General features: G+C 40.8%; 1 protein-coding gene across 2 annotated transcripts; it reads right to left on the minus strand.

Moving 5' to 3' along the window:
- Positions 1–1,420: 1,420 nt before the first annotated feature.
- Positions 1,421–5,425, minus strand: LOC104773116 (protein CHROMATIN REMODELING 19). 2 transcript variants are annotated; one of them, XM_010497663.2, is made up of 13 exons: positions 5,329–5,425; positions 4,574–5,194; positions 4,144–4,261; positions 4,024–4,064; positions 3,693–3,943; positions 3,432–3,612; positions 3,159–3,344; positions 2,900–3,073; positions 2,655–2,813; positions 2,490–2,567; positions 2,253–2,389; positions 1,936–2,154; positions 1,421–1,796 (listed from the first exon to the last, which is right to left on the minus strand). In XM_010497663.2, the coding sequence occupies exons 2-13, from the start codon at positions 5,168–5,170 to the stop codon at positions 1,634–1,636; spliced, it is 2,304 nt and encodes a 767-aa protein (XP_010495965.1). In that variant the 5' UTR covers positions 5,171–5,194; positions 5,329–5,425; the 3' UTR covers positions 1,421–1,633. The 2 variants fall into 2 exon arrangements, with proteins under 2 accessions (XP_010495965.1, XP_010495966.1); XM_010497664.2 differs by having other exon boundaries at positions 5,349–5,421.
- Between the last annotated feature and the right edge of the window lie 10,459 nt (positions 5,426–15,884).

The raw sequence follows: 15,884 nt of genomic DNA on the forward strand, positions 1-15,884 counted from the left end.
AAACCTGTGGCGACAAAAATCATGAACATGATGAGAACAGCTGAGATCAAACGCATAGAGAGCTTCATTTTCAGAGAGATAGAGAGACTAAATATTTTTAGAGTTTGCTCAAAAAAAAAAAAAAAAATTTAGACTTCAAGTGTGTTGGTAATGAGAAAAATCAATGGCACAACTATATAGAGAGTAAAGAGGTGTAATCAATGATTTTCTTTTCACATATGGAATAATAATTTATTTTTATTTTTGGAGGTATTCACTTTTGATTTTAACAAGAGTGTTGTGAATTTGACCATTTATTTGCTTTACCGACACTTTCATGAATGTAAAATTCTGGTCCATCATGTAAGGTGTGACAAGACACGCCATAGGCATTCTACCGTTTCGACAAGTCATTCTCCAAATTGATCAATAAAACCAAAATTTGTTTCAGAAAGAAACAAAAAAACGTATATAAAAGAAAAAAAGTAAATAATTAACTCAGTCAGATTTTGTGGAATTCACAATGATAGTGGCCACGCAAAAAAGGTAACAACAAGTGGAATAGTCACGGATAGAGGCTTTATCGTACCTAAATGAAAAAAAAATAACATTACTGGTTGCATAAAATAAAAATTGGGTGTTGTCAAAATAAAATTATAATTTTTCTTTTTTACAAACAAAATAAAATCATAATATGTGGCTATAATAATACTGCTAAATGCAATAGTTTTTTTTAAAAGGAGAAATGTTTTTTTTTTTCAAATTATTATGGCAGACAAAAGCTGGTTGCTTTCTCTTTATCATGTGACTTTAATAGTTGTACACGACGATTTTGTTTTCTCACTATACATATTGCAACAAGGTTCCGGTTGGCCCTAGTTCCCTGGTTCAAATTCAAGTTTTGAATGTACATGTCTACATGAACACCTTCAAAACGTGCCTTGCCAGTTGCTAAAGATAATAAAAACTACTCTAGTATGGTCTTATTGATTTTTACTTGAGTTACTTTGCATACCATTACCAGATTGAATGATTCAATCGTATAATATAGTGATCATTAAGTAATAACTATGTGACTGGCCTTTTTTTTTCAGACATTCTTTGAACCAAGTCCCAATTAGAGCTAGTTCTTTGTTAGGATTCAGAAAAAAGACAATGAGAAAACAATCTACTGAGATTTGTGTATTAAACTCTTAATATGAATTACGGCTCGAGAGCTTTAATCATGACGAGAGGTATCCACTTTTGACACCAACACTTAAAAGCTAGGTCACGTACTCCTTTATGCAATCTTTGATGAGCAAAGAGACCCACCTATCCTGATGGTTCACTTCATCGGATCACTGTGACACGCCACCAATCAAATCCACATTTATCGTCCATTTGTCTTTACTCTGAATTGGTTTTTCAAGTAGAATACTGTAGATGCAAACACAAAACATTGTTTGAAACAATTGAGACCTTTAGGTCTGAAGAAGGAAGTTTTGGGTTCTTGATTTACATGCGGGAGTAGAAGAAATATAACTATTGTGATCTAATGATAACCTCTCAAGTCTAATAGCTAGTGTTACACTTTGTTTCCAATAACACATTAACTTTGTTTCTTGGCTAATTTTACCTCAAAACAAACATAACAAAAAGGTAATAAATAATGTTATCCCATGAGAAGAGAAGCAAGAATCTCTCCCATGGTTTTCTCAGGCGTGTCTCCATCGTCATCTACGTGAACTCCGGATTCTAAAACCGCCGCATCAAGAACAAGTTTCCGCTTCGCAATCTCGTAGATGTTCTCATCAACCGTCGATTTAGTCACCAGTCTGTACCAGCATTGCCAGTGTTATTACAGATAATGGTGAGTATAGACTAGTGACATAAATCAAACCCAATCAAATATATTAACTCAAAACCAAACTATAAAATTAAAGAATGAGGAGGATATGGTTTTAAAGCTCAAACCTGAAGATAGTGACTGGTTTTGTTTGACCGATACGATGGCATCGATCTTCAGCTTGTCGGTCAATCTGTGGATTAAAATCCATATCGTGAATTATTACTGTATCTGCCCCGGTTAAATTCAGACCTTGTCCACCTGCTCGAGTTGACAACAGGCAAGCGAAGATCGATGTATCGTTGTTGAATGTGTCGACTATGGTTTGTCTATCTGTGACTTGAGTACTGTATGAAACAAAAAAAATAAAAAATGACTTTAAGCTTCTTCCTTTTTGCAGAATCATAAAAAAAAATGACAATTTACTACTCTTCTTTCTATTTACCTGCCGTCAAGTCTTCGATATGTAACGCCAATTACATCTAGCGTCCATTCTAAGATATCAAGCATCGATGTCCATTGACTAAAAATTAGAACCCGATGGCCGGATTTCTTCATTGTAGGGAGAAGCTCAGCTAATGTCTGATAAATAAAAGGGACAGTTAGATCGCTAACGAGGTTAATTATACTTATTCGGTTTTCTACAAAGAAGACTTTTAAGAATGAAGAAGAATATACTTACCCGACATTTTGCTGAGAGCATCACATGTTTGTCTGAGAGAGTTCCTTTGGTATCGTTAACTCCAAATTGGAACAAAAGCTATGGAAAGAAACAAGTTAGCTTGTTAAACTGCATAAGATGTTTGTTTATGGATTTTGAATAGCTTTTGGACAGGAGAAAATTTACCTGGTGGATACGGAAATCGTTGTAACCCTTAACTTCTTCGATGACTCTTTCCAAGGAACATTCAAATCCAAATGCACCAATTGGGTGCAATTTCCTGGAGATGCGAATGACGTCCTCGTCGCTGTATATTCGCCTAATTAACAATGGATGATTTGCAATCTGGACCATCAAAATTTAGTAAGACATTAAGAATAGACTCATTTGGCACAAAGGGGACTGTATTAGTAGTAGCTGAAAATGACTACCTTCCGGAATTGAGTAAAATAGTTTGAAATTTGACGCTTTGGAAGTGCCTTGGCTAAAGAAGTCAAGGATTTTGATGAAAGCTTCACAAGCCTTGCTTGAGAAGCAGCACGATATTCCTCTATGGCTTCTTTATATGTATCTTCCTGCTTTTTCTCCATTAATACATACTCAACCTGCATTGGATTGATGAGAAATTGATTGAGATTTGCAGCTTATAGATTAATAATATATTGTACTCAATTGGGCGTAGACTCATACCCGTTGTATCTTCGGAACAAGTTGCTGCATGACATCGGATTTTAAACGCCTCAAGATGAAAGGACCTAGAATAGATTTCATTCGAGTAATCAGCTCAGTATCTTCTGCATTCAACAACTTCTTCAAGTCAACATTCTCTGTAGTAAATATATCAGGCAACATGAATTCCAGAAGCGACCATAGTTCCTGCATAGACACATGCAAGGATAATTATTCTATATCCTCAATACTAGTTAATTAGATCTTGAACATATGAAAGAAACCAAACCATACATGCAAATCATTTTGCAGAGGCGTTCCTGTAAGCATAAGACGCTGGTTTGCGTTTCTGGCCACAGACATCAAATTTTTCCACCTGTAACTATTCTTATCCTTTAAAGCATGCGCCTCATCCATCAAAACACAGCTCCAACGCCATCGTTTTAGTACTTTTCGGTCATCTTTCTGTTGTTCACTGTAAAATTCCAACATCTGTGAGTAACAGGAAAAGCCAAAAAGCAAGTACGGAATCAAGAGAGTAGTGCCAAGTTTCACCTATGCCGTTCAAACAGAGAGTAACAGACAAGAAGCACATTGAATGGTGGTGGCTTCCCAGCTTTTGACAAAGAATTCAATTCTCTTGAATAGGCAGCTCTCGCAGCCCCATGGTATTGAAGTACAGTAAATGATGGACACCATTTTCTAAGTTCTCTCTCCCAGTTTTCCAAGACAGAGGCAGGGCATACAATCAAATGAGGACCAGGGTCATTGTGTAAGTGGTTTAAGAGGGTTAAATAAGTGATTCCCTGAAAATGAGAGCGACATTAGTATTGATAAGATAAAGAAACTAAGACAACTCATCCAGTAATAACAGAGTACAATGCACCTGAATGGTCTTTCCAAGACCCATCTCATCAGCTAGAATGGCTACAATAAACAGAAATGTCAGTTGCAAAGTGACATTTACGCTAAAGAGTTTAACAGGTCGAAACAAGTAAATATTTACCTCCTTCAATTCCTTTCTTATACAACAGAAGAAGAAAGTTAACACCAACCAACTGGTACGGCTTGAGTATAGGCTGGAAATCAGAATCCTCTGCTTTACAGGCTTCATCAATATCATTCTGTGATCATCACATAATCAACACCAAAAGTATATGAGTTAAGTTAACAAGACGGTAAACCCTAAACCAACCAATCAAAGAATGCCACAACATACTAATCAAACTCTAATTTCCAAATGGCTAAGGAACACATTCTAAGTCATATCTCAAAGCAAACTACTTTCTAACTGAGTCATGCAGACAATAAAAAATCCAGCAAAGTTAGTTGTATGCATGAATAGAACAGCAAAAAAATCTTCAAAACCCAGTTAACAGAAGCTTCAACTTCACCCAAATTCGAGCAAACACTTAAAAATATAGAAACTTAAGTACCTGAGTGACAATCCTAACAGTGGAAGTTTCAACTTCAGAGTATCTATCACAAGTAGTACCCCCAGAAGATGTACCATAAAGCTCCTTCCTAAGATCCGCTGAGATTTTAGCACACTTTTGTAGTGCCTTCCCAACAACATCTTCATCTTCACCTCTCCTCCCGCCTCCTCCTCCTCCTCTTCCAAATTCTTCCTCACTAGCACTACTCTCAGCTTCATCACCAAACCCATCATCACTAGCTTCTTCATCTTCAATGACAAATCTCCTACCAACTCTAGCAGCTCGCATCACAACCTTAGTCTCTTCCACTTCCTCTTCCTCCTCATCCTCCAACAACAAATCCTCACCATTCACAATCTTAACCTCCGAATCCGAATCACCTAAATCCTCAATCTCAACACAATCACCATCGCTGCTGTTGCTCTCATTCGTCGCCGTCGCTGAAGGTCTCCTGAACGCAAAAGACTCAATCGAAGGCGAAGGGTTTGACGGAGGACGAGTCCTCTTCGGAGTCCTTGGTCGTTTAAGAACTCGCGAAGCGTTAAAAGAGTGCTGCGACCACTCTTCCTCGGAGATTTCGTCGAAATCGCGCTTCATCCTCGGAGAATTGCGAATATCTTACTGGATCGAAAAAAAATTGAAAGAGAAAAAAACAAATTCACATGAAGAAAAAATCGAAAACCCTAGATTGATTGAAGTGACTATTGCATCGAATTGGAGAAGAAGAAGAAGAAGAGAGATATTTATTTAATTACGCCATTTGTGTTGTTATTACTTCGAGTTTCGCGGAGAAAGGGGAAAGGTCAGAGAGAGAGAGAGAGAAGGAGACTCGATAACCAAACGAACGTAGGTGTTGCTCTCTCTTTACAAAAGAGCGGCATCCTCTAATAGCTAAGCGCGCGGACGCATTGTTTTTATGGGCTGAACGGATTCCTTTACTAGGCCCAATGGAACGAATGGGCTTTTAACAATTCATAAAAACAATCGGTTTATTCGGGTTTTCTGGCTCTTGGTTTTTTTAGTTTTCCGGAATTTTTTAGTTGTGGACAAAATGTCACCGAATGAATTCATGAAAAGTTATAAAATATGTTTAGCTTGTTCAATTGCATAACATGTTTGTTTATAGAAATTGTTAGATGCATACATTTATAGAATATTTCTAACAATTTCTCAAGTTTTTATATACACATTTTACATATTTTATTTTTATAAATTAATTATTTTTATTTTTTCCTTCTCTTTTAAGATCCATTTCAGTAATAATAATTTGTATTTTTATCATCATCATTAATGATGGTATAAAATAATTTACAAACTATATATTCATAATCATTATAGCAGTCTGATATTATTGTGGTTTTTTTTTTAATTCCAAAACAAACTAAAACCTATTCTATATGTTTTTTCCTGCACACTTTTTATATATTAATCTTTTTATATATATATTTGTTTCCACTATAAACGAGAAACGTTTCATACTTGTTTCCTACAGTCACACAATTTATATTTCTATGAGTGCAAACATCTCTGCAACTGCAAATCAAGCTTGGATTTTGCCGTAAATTTTAGTCAACACCATTCATTTATTGTTTAAGAAACTCTGGCCATGGAGAAAACGATAAAGACTCATATCTAGATCGAAACCAAAGTTCAGGTTAGTCTTCCATGTTTTTTATGTTCATAAAATTGTAGTTATAGTATCTCTGTTTATTTTGGGATCAACATACACCTTGCTTTTGTTTTTCTTCGATGGATTTAACAATTAATGTGTGGCTTCTTCGATGGAGTACGACAGTTATTTAGAAATTAATTTTTTTTTTAACAACTTTGAAATTTCTTTCATGTTTTTATAAATAATAACCCTCAAAATAACATTTGTTTAGTGGTAAAGATATAATTTATTTTAAATATTATGTTAATATAATTAAATTGTCTTAAACTATACTTAGGGGAGAATTACTTATTTCTTTAAATTGTCGTATTGCTCCAAATAATATGCAAACATGAAAATAAGAAATAGGAAAAGTGTCATTAAAACCATAAACTTTCAAATTTTGGCCATTTAAACCATGAACTTTGTTGTAGACTATTTAAAACATTAACTTTTGTTGACTAGCTTTTTTAAATATGAAATTTCGTTGACCAAGCCAAAAAAGACATGATGTTAAATTCGATAATTGACCTACTAACAAACGTGATGGAGTTGCAGAACCGGTTACGAGGAGGAAGTCTAACCGAAGGCAGATTCCAAACCGGAAGTATTTGAATTAACAACGGTTTGTGTTTTGAATAAGTCTTTTTGCTTCAGTTCAAGTCAATAACGAGAAAGGTGTGGTTTCCCTGAGATTGAGGAACCAGCTTTCCACTCTCCCATTTCCTAGTTTGTAGGAGTCGTAACTCCATCTCTTTGTTTCATCGTTCTATTTAAGATAATGAAAAAGCCAAAAAGAGGCAATCTTAATTGCCCAAACACTTGTGTTCTGCTTTACGTTCTTGTTCTGTTTCTGAGACCTATCATTTTGGTATCAGAGCGGGGCTCTTTCCTGTGTTTTCATCAAACACCCATCACTCATACGTCATCATTTCACCCGTTACCACCAGAAACTCCAGTAAGAAGCCTGTGACGAAGGTTTCGACGGAGGACTCAATGTCTAACAAAGAGAGGCTTGACGCTCTGGAGTCCAGCCTCGGTCTGGTGCAGGATGACCTGCAGAAGGCCACCAGCGGCATGATCGATAAATTCAAGGGCATGGAAGTTGCCTTTGATGAGAAGCTGATGAGTATAGAGACCTCTTTCCAACGTTCCCTACAAGACTCCGTGGAACAAATGAAAGATCTGGTCAATCAACTTTGTGCTGGGGGAGGAGGGACAGCGATGAGTACCCATCGGGGCGGTGGGATTCAACGTTACGAGCAGCCCAATCAAGCTCAACATCGTCATGTCAAGCTGGACCTTCCTCGTTTTAATGGGGGAGATCCCACAGAATGGATAAGCAAGGCTAAGCAGTACTTTGCTTATCAAGAGATTCCTGAAGAGCAGAAGGTTAGTTTTGCATCTTACCACCTCACTGAAGAAGCTAATGAGTGGTGGCAGGCTACCGCTAAGAAACTCGGCCTCAACCCTCTCCACACTAACTGGGAGGTATTTGAAGAGGAGATGCGGATTCGATTCAGACCCACCGAAGGAGAGAATTTTCATGCTGCGTTGTCGAAGATACGGCAGACCGGGACACTGCGTGATTACCAGAGGGAGTTCGAGAGGTTACAAAATAAGGTGAGCAATTGGTCGGAGGAGGCTCTTGTGGGAACCTTCTTGGGAGGACTGAACGATGCCATTGCCAATCATGTTCAAATGTTCTCACCAACGACACTGAAAGACGTCATTAGACTTGCAAGGCTCAGTGACGAATTGCAGCGGCAAAAGAAGGTGTTCCAGCCAAGATCATACACCGCTACTGTTTCGTCTAGCCCTAGAACGACTCTATTGAATTCATCCCCATCAAATCTGAGCCCCTCAAGAAATTCACCAATGGCAACACCGAAGAAGCTAAGTTGGGAGGAGCTCAAACGAAAAAGAAGTATGGGTCTGTGTTTCAGCTGCGATGAGCGCTACACCCCTGGGCACAAGTGCAAGAAATCTCAGTTATTACTCATGGAAGGAGAAGATGATGTTGATGAGGACGAGGAATTCATGGACACCCACGAGACAGTGGAACCGGAGATATCATTACAATCTCTCACTGGTTGGGGTTCGCTGAAGACATTAAGGGTTGGCATCGAGATTAATCAGCGGAAACTGGTAGCCCTAATAGATAGTGGAGCGACACATAACTTCATCGGAGAAAGAGAAGCTAATCGATTGGGGTTGAAATTGACACCAACAACCCCGTTCAACGTCCGGGTAGCTGATGGTCACCCATTGCGGTGTAGGGGCGCCTACCGGCAGATAACCATGGAGCTAGCCGGTGAAGCTTTTGTCGTCGATTTCTATGGACTTCCTCTCTCAGGGCTCGACGTCGTTCTGGGGGTCAGCTGGTTGGAGACATTGGGGCCGATAATCTGTGATTGGAAAGCCCAATCTATGAAATTCAAATGGGCTGCCAAGGAGATTGAAGTTAATGGACTGCGAAAAAAGCCCATTGGAAAAGCCCCATCCGAAGAAGTGGAGAGAGAAGCGAGAGAGGGCCAGTCGATTTTTGCTCTTACGATTCAGACGATGGAGGGAGAAGCCGATTCACAGCAGCGAATATCAGACGACCTGCGGCGAATATTGGGACAGTTTGAAGCGGTGTTTCAACCTCCAACAACCCTGCCGCCTAGTCGAGATATTGAGCATCACATTACACTCAAAGAGGGGTCGGATCCTGTCAATGTTCGGCCATATCATTATGCCCACTTTCAGAAGGAGGAGATCGAAAAGCAAGTGCAGGCGATGCTGGATGCTGGACTGGTGCGACCAAGCTCTAGCCCCTTTTCGTCGCCGGTGCTACTCGTTAAGAAAAAAGATGGATTGTGGCGATTCTGTACCGACTACAGAGCCCTTAATGCGGCTACAGTCAAGGATCGTTTTCCCATTCCTACGGTGGAGGATATACTGGATGAGTTACACGGTGCGGTGATATTCACGAAACTAGACCTTACTGCGGGGTATCATCAGGTACGTGTTCATGAGCCAGACATTCCAAAGACAACATTTCGGACACACAACGGACATTACGAGTATCTGGTCATGCCTTTTGGGCTTTGCAATGCACCATCGACCTTCCAAGCTTTGATGAATTCCATATTCCGGCGCTTCTTACGCAAGTTTGTGTTGGTGTTCTTCGACGATATACTCGTCTACAGTCGTACAGAGGCGGAACATGTCGAACATGTTCGCATTGTCATGCAGATCCTCCAAGATAATGGTTTGTTCGTTAAAAGGAAGAAGTGCGAGTTTGGGAGGAGCGAATTGGAATACTTGGGACACATTATTTCGGGAGACGGTGTTAAGGTGGACCAAGCCAAGATTCAAGCCATGACTGACTGGCCAGCCCCGACTACAATTACTGAGTTGCGGGGGTTTTTGGGTCTCACGGGATATTACCGCAAGTTTGTCAAAGACTATGGAGTATTGGCAAGACCGCTCACCAACTTGCTAAAAAAAGGGAAATTTGTTTGGGGGCGTGAAGCGGAGACTGCGTTTGCCGGACTCAAAACGGCATTGACAACAACACCGACGTTGGCTCTGCCTGATTTCTCAATCCCGTTTATCATTCAGACCGATGCGTCAGGTGATGGAATCGGAGCGGTGCTTACTCAAAACGGGCGTCCAATAGCTTTCATGAGTCGCTCTCTCGGAGTGGCAAAACAGAATTGGTCAACATACGCGCGAGAGATGCTTGCAATTGTCGTTGCTGTTCGGATTTGGCGACCTTACCTGTTGGCACGACGTTTTACTATCCAAACAGATCAGAAGAGTTTGCGTTATCTCTTGGAACAGCGCATTCTTACTCCGGAGCAACAGAAGTGGATGGGCAAGTTGGTTGGGTATGATTACGAGATTACTTATAAGCCTGGACCAACAAACACAGCTGCTGATGCTCTCTCTCGTCGTGCCCAGAGTCCATGTCTCCATACTGTAGGCAGTCAGCAGGCGACCTTATGGGAAGAGTTGCGACAACTGCAAAAGACTGATGCGTATTTGCTCAGGGTGGGAAAGCTAGCGGACTCCACTCCGGGTCAACCCTATGCGCGTCGCAATGGACTGGTATGTTTTAAAAACAGAGTTGTAGTTCTGCCTTCTTCTACTATTGTGAAATCCTTGCTTCAAGAGTATCACGACTCTCCCATGGGTGGTCATTCGGGAGTTCTACGAACGTTCAAACGCTTGGCTCAACTTTTCTATTGGCCAGCGATGCATCGTTTTGTTCAGGACTATGTCTCTGCTTGCGAGGTGTGCCAACGGGCTAAATCAGCTAGTCTCGTTCCTGCTGGTCTTCTTCAGCCACTACCGATTCCTAACAAGGTATGGGAGGATCTGTCGATGGACTTCATTGACGGGTTGCCTTCGTCTGATAAACATACTTCGATTATGGTGGTGGTAGATCGACTGTCCAAGGCAGCCCATCTCATACCTTTGTCTCATCCGTACACGTCGAAGCTGGTGGCTGCTAAGTTTATTGAGAATGTGGTGAAGCTTCATGGGATGCCAAAGACTATTTTCAGTGACCGTGATCCAGTGTTTACAAGTGGGTTTTGGCGTGATCTTTGGAAACTGTCTGGTACGAAACTGTGTATGTCGTCTGCCTATCATCCTCAATCAGATGGGCAAACGGAGGTGATCAATCGTTGTGTGGAGCAGTTCTTGCGTTGTTTTGTTCATGAGCGACCCAAGCAATGGAGTTTTATGTTGCCATGGATAGAGTATTGGTACAACACCACCTATCATTCTTCCATTGGAATGTCACCTTTCAAGGCCGTGTATGGTCGAGACCCACCACCACTGGTCGGTTATGAGTTGGGGTCTTCAGAGATTCAGGAGTTGGATGAACAGTTAGCAGCCCGAGATGAGCTGCTAGAGGATCTTAAGCGTCATTTGCATTCAGCTGCGAATCGCATGAAACAGTTAGCGGACAAGAAGCGACGTGATGTCTCATTTGCTGTTGGAGACTGGGTTTTCCTGCGCCTACAACCATATCGACAACAGTCCATCTTCCGGCGGACATCTCAGAAGCTGTCAACAAGGTTCTACGGTCCGTTTCAGATTCTTGAGAAGGTGGGACCTGTCGCTTACCGCTTACAGTTACCTGAAGGCACTCGGGTCCACTCTGTTTTTCATGTTTCCCTGTTAAAGCAGCGAGTGGGAGATCATACGCCTACGTCTGATACATTGCCACCCTTACGTGCAAGTGGAGCTTTGCGTCTACAGCCCGACATTCTTTTGGACTCACGCACTGTGGCTGTTGATGGTCACCAACGACAGGAAGTGTTAGTTTTGTGGAAAGGGCTGCCGCAGGAGGATGCTACTTGGGAGGACTGTGATCAGTTGCAGCGGAGTTTACCTGATGTGAATCTTGAGGACAAGTTTCATTTTGGGGAAGGGAGTAATGATGGAGTTGCAGAACCGGTTACGAGGAGGAAGTCTAACCGAAGGTAGATTCCAAACCGGAAGTATTTGAATTAACAACGGTTTGTGTTTTGAATAAGTCTTTTTGCTTCAGTTCAAGTCAATAATGAGAAAGGTGTGGTTTCCCTGAGATTGAAGAACCAGCTTTACACTCTCCCATTTCCTAGTTTGTAGGAGTCGTAACTCCATCTCTTTGTTTCATCGTTCTATTTAAGATAATGAAAAAGCCAAAAAGAGGCAATCTTAATTGCCCAAACACTTGTGTTCTGCTTTACGTTCTTGTTCTGTTTCTGAGACCTATCAAAACGTTACTATGTCGTTAATCACTCCGTTATTGACAAAACGATATCGTTTTAATGAAAGTTTTAATTTGAAAAATGTCATTTAAACTATGAACTTTTTAATATTGCCCATTTAAACCATGAACTTATCAAGAAAAGAAGAAAAAAAATATGTCGAGGAAAGAAAAGGGATTTGTGGGTCCGTTTAGTTAGGCCCAATTCTTAAGGATTCTTAAGGTTATGTTTTGTCGGTTTTTATATTCCCGAATTCCTCGAAACTGATTTTGACCAGTTCCTGCTGAAATTGTGAAATCGAATTTGTGAACACCAAGTAATCGGGCAGTCATTAAGGTAGAAAATGTGACCACTTGTGCTCTTGCCATCATCTTCATCTATATTGTGACTACTATCACAATAACCAACTAAACCGGAGCTGCTTCCTCTTTTAAACGTAAGACCGTAACCTGAAGTCCCTTGTAAGTATCTCAACACATGTTTCAAGACCACACCATGACATTGTTTTGGATTATGCATATAGCGACTCAAGATTCCAACAGCAAAAGAGAGATCAGGTCGGGTATGAAGCAAGTATCGGAGACAACCAATATTTCTTCTATATTCACTTTCGTCAATGGACTGATCACCCACACCTTTGGAGAGTTTCAAGCCTGAATCCATTGGAACCTGCACAGCATTGCACTCACTCATACCAGTCTCTTCGAGAATTCTTTCTGCATATCTGCTCTGTTTCAACGTGATTCCACTGTCCTCTTGTAAGACTTCAATACCAAGATAGTATGTCAATCTCCCAAGGTCGCTCATTTCAAATTTGGACGACATTCCCTGTTTGAACTCATGAGCCAGATTCAAGCTGCTACCGGTGACGAGAAGATCATCTACATAAACCGCAACAATCAACACATGCTCCTTTTCTTGTCTTCGATAGAGAGCAGGTTCCTTGGCGTATCTCACAAAGTTTAATTCCTTTAGAATCTGATTAAGCTTGTGATTCCAAGCCCGTGGAGCTTGACGCAGTCCATAAAGTGCTTTATGGAGCTTATACACCATTCCTTCACTTCCTTCCTTCGTGAAACCTTCCGGCTGAGAAACGAAAACTTCTTCTCTAAGTTCCCCATGTAAGAAAGCCGTTTTTACATCTAGATGGTGCACTTCCCATCCTCTAGAAGCAGCCAAGGCAATGATGAAACGAATTGTCTCGATACGTGCTACCGGAGCAAAGACTTCGTCGAAATCGATTCCATGTTTTTGCACATATCCTTTTGCAACTAACCTTGCTTTATACTTATTAATGCTGCCATCTGAATTGCGTTTGATCTTAAACACCCATTTCAGCCCAATTGGCTTGGCACCGTTTGGTAACTCCACCAAATTCCATGTTTTGTTCCTTTCAATCGAGCTTAGTTCCTCAATACAAGCTTCTCTCCATACTGCAAGTTCTTTTGCTTCTTCATAGAACCTTGGTTCATCATTCAAAGATAACAGAAGACGTTCTCCTTCTTCTGCTAAGAGCACATAGTCATTAAGATAGCTTGGCTTTACACTTGGTCTTGTTGATCTTCTTAACACAAGTTGATCTTGTTCCGACTCTTGCTCTTGAGGAATCTCTTTCAAAGTCTCATCTTCGAATCGTGATCTTGTTCGACTGCAGAATCATGATCATGATCTTGTTCGCATTCTGGTACGACTTCCTTCAGACCATTATTCCCAAAATCTCCAAAACTTACAACAAATGATCCTCGAATCTCTGTTTCATCACGTGAATCACTCCAGCTCCATTTTTTCACTTCGTCAAAGATTACATCTCTGCTTACTGTTATTCTCCGTGTTGATGGGTTCAACAATCGATAAGCTTTACTTCCAGGTTCTGTTCCAAGATGCACCAATGCTCGAGACCTATAATCCAACTTCTTGAGATGCTGCGATTCCACCCTAGCATAGCCGATACATCCAAAGACCCTCAAATGTTCCAAGTTTGGTTTCTTGCCCTTAAACATCTCGTATGNTGTCTTATCATTCAAAGATCTTATAGCAACCCTGTTAATCAAATAAGTAGAGTGTCTCACTGCCTCTCCCCAAAGATAATTAGGAACATCCATGTGTTTTAAGATGCTTCTCGTCATCTCAAGCAGGGTTTTGTTTCTTCTTTCCACTACACCGTTCTGTTGTGGCGAGTAAGGAGCAGTCAAGTGATGTTGAATCCCAGACTCTTCACAAAACTGCATAAACTCAGAGGACACAAACTCACCCCCCTATCTGTTCGAAACACCTTAATTCTCGTTCCAATCTCTTGTTCAGCGAGAGCTTTGAATCTTTTAAAAGCATTGTACGCATCACTTTTATCCTTTAGAAGCATAGACCACATGTATCGAGAGTGATCATCGATAAGCACAAATATATACTTATTTTGTGCAGCTGTTGCAGGTGTGATAGGGCCACAGAGATCTCCATGGATCAAATCAAGTGGTTTGTCAGCTCTAAAAGTGGTTTCCTTTGGGAATATCTTTCTCGTTTGCTTCCCAAGTAAGCATGATGCACATGTCTCCTTAACAACACTCATGTTTGGCACTCCAACAACTAACTCCTTTTTCACCATTGATTCCAAAGTTTTAAGATTGATATGGCCCAGTCTTTCATGCCACCTAGTAGAAATATCAGCTTCTCTGACTTGCAAGCACTTGCTATCCGCTTCCATACGAACCTTGTAGAGTCTGTTCTGCGATCTGTTTGCTTTTACTAAGAGCCTTCCATCACGATCATGCAGCGTGAGATAATCCTCCTTCATTCGAACTTCACATCCTGTCTCCGTAGCTTGTCCAAGACTGAGGATATTACTCTTAAGATCCGGTATCCAGTAGACTTGAGCCAGAATCTTTTTATCACCAGACTTGGTGATAAAGAGAATAGAACCTCTCCCTTTGATGTCGACTCGTGAGTCGTCACCGAATCTTACCTTCCCTGTGACTGTTTCATCAAGTTTGGTGAAGTAGTTTCGGTTTCCAGTCATATGGTTACTGGCTCCGTTGTCGAGATACCAAACATTATCTCCCTCCGATTTTGTTTCATAAATGTGTGGCTGGACCTTCTTCTCATTGAGAAACCCCACCTCATGCATTAACAACTCCTCCGCATCTTGAGTATCAGATTCAGCTCCGTCGTGAATCTCTTGAAGCTTAAGTAGCCTGTCCGGACAGTTAGAAGCATAGTGACCATTCTTGTCACACCGGTAGCAAACAATTGAGGATTTGTCTCTGTTCTGATATTTATTACGACCTCGTCCTGAGAATCGTCCCCCTCTGGTACCTCTTCCACGTCTTTGGTCATAACCCTCTTGGTAGTTAGCATACATAAGCTTTGTTTGATCATCCTCTTGTTCCTCCTCATCACGAATCCTCTCTTCGTATGTCTTTAGTCGACCAATGATGTCCATAAAACTTGTCTTGTTAAGATCGAGAACTTGCTCCAAGGCTGTAATAATATGAATATATTTCTTCCTCGGCAAGCTGTTCAAGAATTTTTTGACTAGCTTCGGTTCTTCTATGGTCACACCCAAAGCACCAGATTTTGACGCAAGTTCTGATAACTTTCCCACAAAGTCATCAATTGTATCTGTAGATTTCATCTTCAATCTCTCAAAGTCCGACATCAGAGTTTGCAGTCTTGCCTCCTTAACTCTCTCAGCTCCGATGTAGCGTGACTTGATTGCATTCCAAAGTTCCTTAGGAGTAGCGAGATTACCAACTTGTAAGGTCAGCGTCTCCGGAATAGATTGAAACAACAGAGCTTTGGCCAAATCAATCTTATCATCTTCGGCTTCCCCTGTTTCGATCGTCTCCCATACTCTGTTCACCTTGAGCATGACCGTCATCTTCATGGCCCACACCGTGTAGTTAGTGGTGGTGAG

Source organism: Camelina sativa, unplaced genomic scaffold, assembly GCF_000633955.1.
Source record: "Camelina sativa cultivar DH55 unplaced genomic scaffold, Cs unpScaffold00456, whole genome shotgun sequence".
NCBI classification, from domain to species: domain Eukaryota; kingdom Viridiplantae; phylum Streptophyta; class Magnoliopsida; order Brassicales; family Brassicaceae; genus Camelina; species Camelina sativa.